Source organism: Lissotriton helveticus, chromosome 1_1 (genome assembly GCF_964261635.1).
Source record: "Lissotriton helveticus chromosome 1_1, aLisHel1.1, whole genome shotgun sequence".
In the NCBI taxonomy this organism is placed as follows: domain Eukaryota; kingdom Metazoa; phylum Chordata; class Amphibia; order Caudata; family Salamandridae; genus Lissotriton; species Lissotriton helveticus.
The window spans coordinates 1,082,873,730-1,082,886,704 of record NC_136057.1 but is presented as its reverse complement, the minus strand read 5'-3'; the positions used below and the strand labels follow the sequence as shown (position 1 = coordinate 1,082,886,704).

The 12,975-nt window shown below is 46.9% G+C and overlaps 1 protein-coding gene across 5 annotated transcripts in view; it reads left to right on the top strand.

Annotated features, from left to right (window-relative positions):
• The window catches only part of CFAP54 (cilia and flagella associated protein 54), a 2,603,731-nt gene that overhangs the window by 280,621 nt on the left and 2,310,135 nt on the right, over positions 1 to 12,975 (top strand). For all 5 annotated transcript variants that reach the window (XR_013608312.1, XR_013608313.1, XM_078677994.1 and 2 more), the window contains exon 10: positions 3,302 to 3,397. Coding sequence is in view for 3 of the 5 variants with exons in the window: in XM_078677994.1 (XP_078534120.1) it covers positions 3,302 to 3,397 (96 nt within the window). In the remaining 2 variants the exon portion in view is untranslated. The remainder of the gene's footprint in view (positions 1 to 3,301; positions 3,398 to 12,975) is intronic.

Below are 12,975 nucleotides of genomic sequence, written 5' to 3'. Positions count from 1 at the left end.
ACTCAGCAATTAGTTAATTAATGTCTGGCTAGTGCTTTACTTATTAAAGGAAGAGTAATTTGCTTCTCTCATAGCACGCAATACTGAACATAATCATGAGATGACTTTTCAATTGGTACACTAATATTTCAACTAATTACTGTGCCATAGTAGACACCTTAGGCTGCTCCTGTAGGGGAGGTGTCAAGTGGTAGTTCAGTGCTAAGCAGATCTTAGCTATCCTGGAGGAATTCTATGGATAATATTCATGGGGAGCTCTGCAGATCTGCTTGACCCCTTCTGAAGAGGTGAGTACTTAGTCCACAAAGCAATAGGTCTCCTCCCTCTCAATGACACACATGTTCCTGAACATTCTGCCCATTTCGTTGTTGTGGTGCAGACAATGCCTGCAAGTGCAGGTGGGCGACAGAGGTAGCGCAGCTCCAGGTGGTGTGTATGTCCCACCGAGTAGAAATTCTCTTTGCTCTGACCTGGTCCAGCAGATGCTACCATGATGTGTATTTAGTGGATGTGCGCCCACCCCGTCAGGTGAGTATCAGCAGCACCAGTACTGGTTATGAAGAGGCCGCGCTCTGGTAGTGCTGCTCACTGTCTACTAGTTCTGTCGTCATTGGATTTTTCTTGGGTTCAGCCCAAAACCTAAACAGCGTAAAGTGTCCTCCCCGGGTCGCAAAGGTGAATAGAAGGTGTTGATTAGTGTCTTCTCCAATAGTTGGTATTGCCCTTCTTCTTGGCACAGCAGTTCCTGCAGCACTCAGGGTCGTAATTTAAACCCACAGGCTGTGGGCACTGTTCTTTAGTGCCCCATGCTCCTAGATTCTTAGGTGCTTTGGTGAAGAACCTTGTGAAGAAGCAGACATTTGTTCCGAGGAGCGCTCCATACTCATGGATGCCCACCAGCTTCTGTTCAATATGTGGGGATACCTGAGGCTTCCAGGACTCACCCTCTGATTGAGCGATCCTTGAATTGCAGCAGGCAGCTTTAGTTTGTTCTGCTTCATTTCATTTGCAATCCCTCTCTCTGGGCAGCATCTTTCTCATGCAAGCGCACCTTCAATGTTGTTTCTAAGCAGTTGGACAGCTTCTTCCTTCAGTAGGCCCAGGATAGCTTCTCCTGGGAGGCTTTTAAATCTCCCCAAGTTTTAGGACCCAAACCTGGTAAATGGCAGTTGGCAGTCAATACCCAAACCCTGGTGTGGGACCCCGATTCTGGTAGAGAAATCAGGGTACACCGTCTGTCCTATTTTCATAGTAAGGTTGCATGCAGGGTTTTTGTATTCTAAAACATTTGGGACCAGCCATGGGCATTTTTGCCTTTTGCTTTTTCCCTCCTCATTAGTCAAGCTAGTCTTGCCAGCTCTACTCTACCTTCTTGCTGACATGTGAAGACAGTCTCCTGTTAGGGGAATCACAAACCAAAGGCACAAAAGAGGGAGAGGCAGGCCCACTTAACCTGTAACGGGAGCCTTTCTATCGAGCAATGGAGCATGGAAAGACAAGGGAATTTCCATATACTTCAACAGGACCCCATTGTTTCCCCCACACCCTAGAGCCCAGTCAACTGCAAAGGGCCTTTCAAGTGTTCTTGAGGAGTCCAGCATTCACATTGCTGCCTCACTTTCTCTTGAGGTTGTTGGGATACTGAATACTAAATGAATAGCTCAGAATTGGGCCCCATTCAATATCCTGGAAACGCGTGCTCATCTCCAGCATGGAGAATTGCCTGCATGGGTATTGGGGGAAATGGTCCAAAAGAAGGCTCTGCTGAGTCATTTAACGTAAAGATTGACAATACGTAAAGATTGACAATACTCGTGCTTCCTGCAGATGCTGCTACCAGTGGCAAGCATCACTTCCGCTGTGAATGAAGGAGAGGGACTACTTTTTTACTTGCTACTTCTAGAAACTGTAAATGGAAAATGTAAACATCTTCAAAATACTTTGGACAGGTTTTAAAATGTGATGGACAGCCATCAAGCAGCATCCAAAGGTGCTTTTACAATAGGAAGTCAGTGCCTTTAGGGGGCTGTCCCAAAGTATCTCTCTGTAGGTAATGTGTTATGCTGATGTGAGGTCTGCCAGACAGCAAAATCCATCTGTACCCGGCCTAAATGTAGAGGGCTTCCGCAATAATGAATACCCCATTGCTTTTCTCACATAGGATTATCTTCAAAGACCTATGCCTACGCAATAAAAAAAAGTATATATATTTACAAGGTCAATAGCAGACATCTTCAATGTTCACCTTTCGAAAGTAAAAGATGGCTTTAACATCAGGGGGAATACACCAGTGCCTATGGTTTTCCGTGCTGATACGCTTTCCCAAAACCTCAGTGCCTGGTTTAAAAAAAAAATAGTTAATATTAGTTAAGGCTGTGCTTCTCGACATACCTACTAATTTTATGACATCAAACAGGAACCCGTTTAAAAAATATGCATAAACTAAATTTCAGTAGATGTTACTTGCAAATATGTGTTAGTCTTTTGTAAAGACTACCTGGATTTTGCTATGCGGGTGAGAAGGCTAGCCTTAATGTTTCCCAAATCCTGATCCCTATAAACTCACTAGGTATGCACTCCAATTCTGGCTGAGGTAGCTGTTCCTTGAATCTGAAGTACTTGGTCTTTCATACAGGGCCGTTTTGCCAGGCATGGTTGAACATGAAGCTAGAGTGTCCCCCTTTAAAGATACCACCAATGTGGAGGAAAAAGCTAAGGTCATAAAAAAAGTCCAACAGGGAGATGCTGTTTGACCGTAGCACCCTTGCAACCAAAAAGAGCCGGCCCACCCTAAGGCTTGAACTTCAAACACCCAGGTTAGAGGCAGGTTAAAAAGGAATTAGGCAATGAATAACACATTTCAAAAGTAACTTAAAGGAAAATAGGAACGCTGAGGAAAAAACTAGCAAAGGGGCAAAGATCTCAACAGTAAAAAATTACCCAGAAGAGTTGCGACGTGACTGGAAGGAAAATTTGCCTCCTTAAATTCCGCCCACACTATGCCACCCTACCCTTCCAGAAGGCTGTGGCATGCAGCTTCCCCACCACTGCCTGCAGAACCTCTTTCTGTCTCCATCCCACAAGCCGCGGAAAGCAGATCAGTTTCACAGTTCCCCAATGAAGTCGATAATTTTTCAGAACAAGAAAGTATTTAGACAGTCTGAAATCACTTTCAAATATATGTAATAAAGAAGTACACTACTCAGAGTAAATCTTATGATACATAGATGTGTAAAACCTATTACTTCACATTTTTTTACCGCATCATCTAAAAAAATAACATATGTGTTCTCTTACTAAGGTGGCGGTAGCAGCACCAGTGGACACGGTAATACGCGTAACGATCCTTCCAAAGTGATCAGTCCATCAATCTCGCTCTTGCAGTTGGCAGTGGAAGGTAAACTTCAATAAATATTTATTGTCATTGTATTGATTGCCATTCATAAAACCAAGGTGAAAGGTAATATGGGGAGGTGTGTGACTGAGTCCCGGTTTTGTGTCTTTCTCCAGCCTTATCATGATTTCAGTAAGGTTATAAGAAAAATAGTGAAAAATTTAACGGAATGTAAAGCTTTGGGACCAAGATGCAGGTCCATGGTAAACTAAAGTCTTTAGGACTTTGACTAAGACAATTCCATAAGTGACATAAAATGTGAAAGACTCATAGATATATACAGGTAAGTATTTAGTTGTTCTTAGCTAAAGTGTCCTGCCTAGGGCCCCCCAAAAATATTTTTTTCATTTTTTTATTTTATTTATTAGTTTCAAGTTACACAACAATGCAACAACTACAGGTATACCGTGACATAGCTCATTCAAGTCCTCAGGTCCAGCATTTGCATACATTATAATCGTCTATAAGTGGCAAATGTATAACAGCATCAGCGTATTTACCACAGGGCTAACAAGGTACAATTTAGGCGCACGCCCCCTGCCCCATCTACAGGCAACTCTCCGTTTAGCCAACAATAACACTATGGCCATGAATTTACGATGTTCGGCACGGAGTGGCTTCAGATAACCCAGCAGGGCCAACAGCGGATCAGGTGCCAATGGGGTAGCAATCATAGTCTGCAAATCATTAAAAACCTGTGTCCAGTAATCTCTAACACCTGGACAGTCCCACGCCAGGTACAGGAATTCCGCCCCCTCCGCATGGCATCTGTAACAGCTGTCATTATCTCTAAGTTTATATTTGTACATTTTGGCCGGGGTGTAGTAGAGTTTGTGTAAGAACTTGTAATGTATGATCCTTAGTCTACTGCTTGCGGAGACTCTCTCAGTTTGTAGCCAACAGTCCTCCCATTGTTCATCCGTCATGGCAATTCCCAGTTCCTCCTCCCACCGTACACGCGGCTGTGCATCCGGAAGCTCCCTCTGTTTATGTATCATATTATATATCCATGATACCAGCTTACTTGCCGTATCTGTGCCTAGTATGTGCTGCATGGGGGCTAGCGCCCGGGGTTCCTCTCGGAGTCCAGGAGTGATCGACCTTATGCCCTGCCTTAATCTGATGCACAAAAAAAGTCCAGCGCCGTCCTCTGTGTATCTGACAACATCTGGTCAAGGGTACGAAATCGGCCTTCTTCATACAAGTCCCCCCAATGAACAATGTGGGCCCGGCTTTTAAACTTATGAAAGACCGCTTCCTGCAGCAGCGGCATAGCTGGATTATAGACTAGGGGTAGCAATGGCGAATATAGAAAAGGCACATCAAGCATGCGCCCGATTTTGCGTCAGGCTATTATCGTGCACACCAAGGCATCAGGCCATCTATCTTTGTCCCCTATCGGTAGGAAGAGCGCCCACTCCAATGGTATAGGGTGTGCCAGCCAATGTTCAGCTGCTACTTGCGGCATATATTTCGATTGCTTCACCCAAAACCATGCATAGTGGGCTTGCGCCGAAGCAAAATACAACTCAAAATCCGGTATTCCGAATCCACTTTTCGTGTACGGGCGCGTCATCACCTCCCACTGTAATCTAGCTTGTTTGCCTCCCACACTAAGCGTATGTGAGAAGTTGGCCTGATGTATGATGTCCACAATTCTGCGGGCACCTTGTATCAGTCCAAACAATCCCTTATGGTGGTGGTTGTAAGTCAACCTTATAGACTAGCTATCCTAGGGGTAGCATGGACCTAAGCAGTTTTAGGCTTAACTCAAGAGGGAATGTGAAGCCAGCTGTTTTACCATATGCAATCCTGTAATACCAAATGAAAGGACACCACACAAGTTATATATTATAAAAATATATGTATTTATTACTAGAATAATCATCTGTACTCTTTATGAGTCCAGAGGCACAAGCGTTTAAACAAAAGCACAGTTAAACATACACACGTTGCACGATTATGGATAGGGCCGGTGGCCTCTCAAACCATATACTAAATAAGTGGTATAAGAACCACTTCTCGAACAATGGTAAGACTTAGGGCCTTGTGAATCGCTGGGACTACACTGGACTAACAGCAGTTAGGACGGGAGTAGCCCGCGGGATTCGGGTGCAGCGCTAAAAGCACACGCATGCCCCAATGCAAAGTCAATGGTGCGTAAAAGTTAGAAAGTTACTGTTTTGGAAGTCTTCCGACTGGAATAGAATTAAACCACTTTAAACTAGGACACTAGAGGTATAAACCACTACAGGAGCACCGGTGTTAGATCGTTACCTCACCCACAGGAAGCGGGTGCATAGGTGCCAAAGTGTGTCGGGTTTCGTCGTGGAGATCTATGGAGCCTGGAGATGAAGAAGCTGCAGGCGGCCAGGAGGGAAGAGTCCGGTTGGATCCAAGGGTGGATCAAAGATGTAGAGTACCTGAAAGCAGAGGGGACAGAGTCTGGGTCACTAGCCAGTGACCAGGATAGAACCAGGAAGGAACCAGGCGATGTCGGGCGCAATCAGGTGGTTGTCGAGAAGCTTGTCTCCACTGCCACGTAGACTCTGGGGCATCGAGGATGACCAGGAGTGGATCACGAGCTGTTCCACGAAGGCTCTCGCTGTCGGCGGTGACGGCTTCCGGATCGGAGTTAACAGGCCTTGGCAAATGCAACCCACGCAGGATTTGAAGATTGCTTCTTACTCAGACCAGCAAGGTCAGAGAGGTTGCTCCTTTTCAGGGGAGAGAGGGCCAGTCTGGAGCAACCAGACTAGCAGAGCAAATTCAAAGGTTCGTCAGTACTGGGACCACTAGCCAACGGGCAAGTTACCGGACCAACGCGTCGAGCAGGAAAATGCAAAAGGGCCCCACGCAGCACTCGATGAGTGTGGAGGGGAGATCTTCGGGGCACGAGCTGCTCGGGACTGGGGCTTCTCAGACCCCAATGCACAGCTTCGAGGATGCCTCGGGAGCTGCACGGTCAGCACTTTGCAGTCTTTTCAAAATGGCCAGCCCCACGCTTCACGTTGCTTCCATGGGTCTCAGATTCGCTAGGACTGTGGATCAGACTGTTCGAAGTCAGGGAAGCTGGGTCTTGTCGATCTCTGTCGCTCGAGTTCCGGCGGGAACTGCAACAAAGCAAACCATTGGGTGCTGGATGGTGCCTGTTTGCACAGGGTGGTCACTCCTTGACCACAAGGGAGATTCTTCAGTCTTCCACGTCGAGTGGGATGTTGAAGGGTCCAGAGTTCTGTATCAAAGTTTCAGTCCGGATAATCTAATGCTCCTGGGCACAGCTCCTACCTTTATTCCAAATCAAGGGGCTGGATTACCTGCTAGGTCCCGCCTATGGGTGGGACCCAGGAAGGGGGTGGTTACACCCCTTTCCCCAGTTTCACTCCAGAGCTGGGGCTGGAGTGCCCCAGCACCGGTATGAACTGGGCTTTGCATGGGGAGCCTTGTGCGCCCCAGGCAGTGTTTAGTTTCACTCGCCCTGCCTGCCTCAATCCACTATCTCCTGTCTGGGGTGGTGTAACACCTCCCTGTGACAGGAAACCTTTTGTCCAGGCCTCCCCTGCCAGAGTTTCGGTCAGCAGCAGGAGGCCAGACTTGTGTCTGTGGCACCAGCATCCGTTTTGTGATGCTGAGGCTCTGGTTAGTTTTAACCGCATTTACTGTTACCCACATGTCTTAGCCCTCTAGAAGGGTGGAATGCTACCCCCGTCGCCAGAACTGGTGAGGGAGTAGTATTCCAAAGTGTATGACACCTTACACGACATGTTTTGATAAAGCCAAACCAAAGTTAGCATTAACCGCGAGGATTATATTGCACTTAAGAGTATATGGTATGGCAATATCCTGGAACAGCCATAAGGAAATCGTTCCGAAAGCTGCAGACAGGCTCAGCTCATGCTAGAGCACCATCTCACATAAAACCAAGCACTCTGCCTCCAGGATTGTTAAGGTCTGCCATAGGAGTGACTTATGGGAATATATGTGTCCAGATATAGGTTTAGATATAGGTATACTATATCTAAGCAAGGGGTGATTACACAACCTTGCCCCAGCTGAGTGATCAGCCAGTTGTGTCAGTTTGGATAGCCAGCCAGGGGTGGAAAAAGATATGCTGCAGCCCCTGGTAGGGCTTGGATGCACCTATGTCCTGGGTACCTATAGTACACTGTACAGGGACTGATAAGGTGACCCAGTGTCCAATTAGTTATGCACCTAGGGTACATGGAGTCCATTTTAAAGAGAGAACGGATAACCTGGGGCCCTTGTTAGCAGGGTCCCAGGCCAACTAAGTCTAAAACCAGCTAAACACAAGGCAAAAAATATGGGGTTACCATAGTCAGGTATCCACCCTCCTACAGCGTATAATCTCTGACTTAATCGTCTTAAAGAAATGCCCGCCCGGATAATAGGGTATGTTTAAAAATAAATAAAGCAGTTGAGGGAGTACCACTATTTTTTATCAATGATGCATGCCCCGCCATGGATAGAGGTAATGCCACCCATCGTGTAACGTTCTCTGTAATACGAGTCACAGCCATCCCATAGTTCAGCCTCAGGAGCGCATCCCTATCTTTAGTGGTTCTAATCCCTAGATATTTCAGGTCATCATCACACCACTCCGGGGGATAGTCCATTGAGAAGCGCCCCGTAGCCTCAGTAAGCGGAAAGCAACTGGACTTCCCCCAATTTATTTGGACTCCCAAGAGTCTTCCAAACACTATGAACTCCCGCAGCACCGGGTTTATGTTGAGCTGAGGATCACGTATATATAGGGTAATATAATCTGCATAGAGAGATACTAGTATCTGACGCTGATAACACCTAAGGGCCTTATCATTGTGATATTGGCGTAATTTCGCTGCAAGCGCTTCTACAGCAATAGCAAACAATAATGGTGAAAGAGGACCCCCCTGTCGAGTCCCCCTTGTTATACCGAAAGTTCGTGAAGTATGGCCGTTAATAAGAACCTTCGCTACTGGCAAGGTGTACAGTAATTTAATCCATGACAGAAACAATGGCGGGAACCCCATTCCCAGCATCACCCCAAATATATAATCCCATTCTATAGAGTCGAAAGCCTTAGTGGCGTCTAAAAAAAATCGCAGCTAGGGGGAGGTCCTGAGACACATTGTTCACTACAGCAAAGAGCGTCCTGAGATTGTGGGACGTAGCCCTCCGGGCACAAATCCTGATTGATCTGGCAGTATCAGGTTTGATCAACAGGCTTAGCCTTGTTACGATAAGTTTGGCCAATATCTTAACATCACAGTTAAGTAGCGAGAGAGGTCTATACGAATCACAAAGTTCAGGCTCCTTCCCTGGCTTCAGAAGTGACAGTATGACAGCTTCCCTCATTGAGGGAGGTAAATACCCCACCTCTAGCGCGTCCTCATACACTTCCCTGAGAATAGGAGCCATCAAATCAATGTACGTTTTATAGAACTCTGAAGGTATTCCGTCTGTGCCTGTTGCTTTGCCCGACTGCAAACTCATAATGGCCTCCCTCACCTCATCCAGTTCAAATGGCGCACACAGAAAGGCCCTCTGGCCATCGCTGAGCCAGCCCAACGCAACGTCCCCAAGAAAGTCGTCTAGCTTCAGGCCCCCCCGCCGTTTCGTAGTATAGAGCTTGCTATAATGATCCACGAAAGTGTTGAGTATATTACTCGTGTCTCGGCACACTATCCCCTCCGAATCCATCACTCCTGTTATGTACCCAGAGCAGCGGGGGCTCCTTACTTTTTGCGCTAGTATCTTGCCAGGCCTATCGCCTTCTCCATATTCCTGGCTACCCTGTATTTCCCTTTAAACCTTGTCTCCCTCTGCGCTTCCTCCATGTGAGCTGTAAGCTTCTCCCTAAAGCGGGCTTGAGTAGTGCCTGCCGGGGTCTCAGCCATCTCTGATTCTAGTGTTTTGAGCTCCAACTCCAGTTTCCTCAAAGTAGTCTGTATGTCTCTAAGCACCTCTGCCCCTTTCGCTATGCAGTATCCTCGTATCGTTACTTTGAATGCCTCCCATACAATCTCCACACTATTGACAAAATCCCTATTGCGTTTAAAAAATTCGCTAATCTCCTCCCGCAGTTTCTCCTGAAACACAGTGTCATGTAGTATTGGTGCGTAGAGCCGCCAGGGACTACGCGGCCCATTCAAGTCGGGATATGAGAGTGCCATCAGCACTGGGGCATGATCCGAATAAGTTCTAGCGAGGTGTCTCGCGTCTGCCAATGCCGGTCCCAACCCTCTAGACACCAGAAAGTAATCCAACCTAGCCCAGGATTGCACTGCGCTGTAAAATGTGTGCCCTCCATTGTCTGCAGGTGCATACGCCGCCAGGCATCCGTCAGTTGGTAGGCCTCTTTAATCTCTCGCACCACGGACTTCGCTTTTGTGTAATGGTGCGGCGCAGCGCGGGACCTATCCATAGTAGGATTATATGTGACATTGAAATCCCTCCCCCAGATAATGTGTGGAATCTATCTAAAATATTTTGGCCCATAGCGTATCAAAGAACCCTGGGTCATCTGTGTTGGGTCCGTAGCAGCAGGCCAGTGTCACAGATTGGGATCCTAGACGTCCCCAAGCAATACAATATCTGCCCTCTGCATCACCGGTTGCCCCCAGTAATTGAAACGACGCTCATGCCTTAATTAGGGCCCAAAAAAATTCTTGCGATGAGATTGGATGGAGACAGAGACGGAGACAGAGGTAGAGGTAGGCGGAGAGGGAGAGAGAGGCTGAGATACAGAAATAGACAGAGGTGATATTGCGAGACAAAGGATCAACTTCCGGTGTGGGGGCCCTCGACAATTGCTCCCTTTTCCCATGCCTTAAAACGTCCCTGCAAACGAGCCCTTGAAGAAGCTTCTTTATGTTTTTGCTATTAAAGGAACCCAGAGCAGAGCTAAAGTTACACAGTGGAAACTCACCCTCACTCTCTCCTTTTGTCAGAACTTAAGTACAAAAGGGTGACTGTTGCAGACTCCGATTTATATTTGCCTGGTAAGATTTACTGGTAGTATCTCACAATAGGGGGTCTTGAAAGAGTAATTATTACCATCAAAGGTACCGCTCCATACAATCAATCTCACAAAAAGGTACATGGATGCTATATTGCTGAGGAACACAACGGAAGTCGCCGGGAAAGGGGAAAGAAGCACTACTGTGTTAAGATGAGAACCCTCACTCACCCTAGGGTGACATGCTTCATCATTGGGTCCCCTCTTCGCACTGGGACCGCAAGGTAACCAGTGCGGGTTACAACTCCCCCGTAGGAGAGGATTGTGAGGTGTTATATGTCATCCAATCTAGGGTTTGAGTGAGGGGCAGAGTGCAAAACAAAAATTAATAAATGTGTGGTGAATTAAAACTATCTCCTGGAGGGTGGGAATAATCTTTATTAGTACCCCCAATGGAGAGATAAAACCAAGCTAAGTGAAATAGGATTATAGATGTTCCACTATTAACGCCTTAACCGCGGCGGCGATTCTGCGCGGTGCGGGCGTTCTAAAGAGTGGGCGGGGCTGCGACGGCCGTTGGCCGACTTGGAGGGAGTGGCCGACGGGAGCACGGAACAGGCTAAGATCGTAATTGGGTAATATCCATAACCCTAGGGTGAGTGAGGGTTCTCGTCTTGCCTCTTTCCCCTTTCCACCCTCCTTCTGTTGTGTTCTTCGCAATATACCATCCGTGTACCTTTTGGTGAGATTGGTGGTTTACCGGTAACCAGTAAAAAAAGATATTGGAGTGCAAGAGCAGGAATAACTGCTTCAATTTTGGGACTAGCTTTGCACAGGTAATAATGGTCACTAACTAATCACAACTATACATCTGAATGCAATGATGAGTCCCTGACAAATGCTTAACATATATGCTAACGTTTCGTTCTTAGAAAAGCATATTTGACAAAGCTTTCTGTCTGCAACTTCCCACTCCTTTATAAAGCACTGCAGTAACGAGAAACCAAAACTAAGTTTTGTGAGCTTGAGCACCTGTTTCAGCGACCTTAGGAGAGTAAAATGCTCCCAGACATACAGTTGTTCCTATAAGGCTATCGTCCTCCATTCCTTCTTTGTCTTCTCTACTTACAAGTAAACTAGCATTTCTATGCTGTCCCTCACTCCATTTAATTTTTTTTGTTTGAATATATTTTATTGGTTTACATAAGCAGTCGGTAGATACACAGTTATACAATGCCAATATAATAAGACAGGATGGTGTCTGCGTACAATTGCATAAAAAGAAAAAAGATGGTACATTAAGGTTGTTCAGTGGCAGCACTCATCAAAGCAGTTGACATGCATGACGATTCTTGTTGTATAGAGGCTGCGACAACATCTATAGGTATCTTGTACGCAGTGGGCACAATAGCATTTTACGTTGCAGGGCAATGTATCATCAGAATGTCATCGTGCAAGGTGTAGTGGGAGATGACATGTGCTTGTGGCTTCATTTCATGTGTGCCTGAGTCCCGGTTCCCAGCGTGTGGTATCGCCGGAAGCTGTGTACAATTTGGTGTACCGAGTATCAGGCGTGGCCAGTCCTCCAATTCAACATATCCAACAATTTAACAAATAAGGCAGTTAAGGCTGTCATAATAACTCCCAAACAAGACCCCTACAGGGGCAGGAGGGCAAACAGGGGTAAACGGGGAAAAAAAGGGGGGAGTGGGTCTCAGGTATCATGAAGTGATCGTTGAATGAGGTGAAAAGAAAGAAAATGAGGGGGATAGGTCGTGTCATCAGATGTACAGTGTCATGATGTGGGTCTATATGCAGCCATGAAGGCGGGTGCCCGGGTCAGTGATTAGTATGGTGAGAGTGTTGTAGTCATTACTCAATGGGTCAGGGGAGGCCGGTCTTTCACCAGCCAGGAGGTGGTATGGTGGGAGGTCTTGGGGCTCGTAGGAGCCAGGGGTGCAGCGCGGTCTAGTTGTGTGGCAATATCTCATCCCATAGGTGTTTGTTCCGTTAGGTATGCCATCTCCTAAGTGAGCCCTTGAGCCAAGCTAGCCTGTTGGAAGGATCTCAGGGTATCATCCCAAAGATGTGCAATTGGAAATTTCCTTAACCCTGCAGTTTCTTCTCGGTGTAGTGTGATGCTTTCAGCTCTCGCCCAATTAGTGAAGGAAGTGCACCAATGTTTAGTGAGCGGGGGTTCACCCTTCTTCCAATGTTTGGTGAGCATGCGTTTGGCAGCGATGAGCCCCAAATCCCAGAATCTGGCCGGTACTTTATTCAATTTAGTCCTTTTATATAACCCCAGAATGCATGCTTCCCATGTGTGGGGTAGGCCTGCGCCTGCACTTTGCGTCAACAGGGTCGTCACCTCGTTCCAATATGTAGTTAGAGTGGGGCAATTCCAGAGCATATGCAGAATGTCAGCGCCAGCCAGGGTACATCGGGGGCAGCTAGCGGTAGTAGTCGCGAAATATTTGTTAATCTTATCCGGTGACAAATACGCCTGGTGTAGGATGTAAAACTGTATTATTTTGAAGCGTCCGTTGCGAGGGATGTTTACGGGGCTGGCCAAGACGATTGTCCACTCCTTGTCGGTCCATCCCCTCCCTCAGGAAGCCGCCCA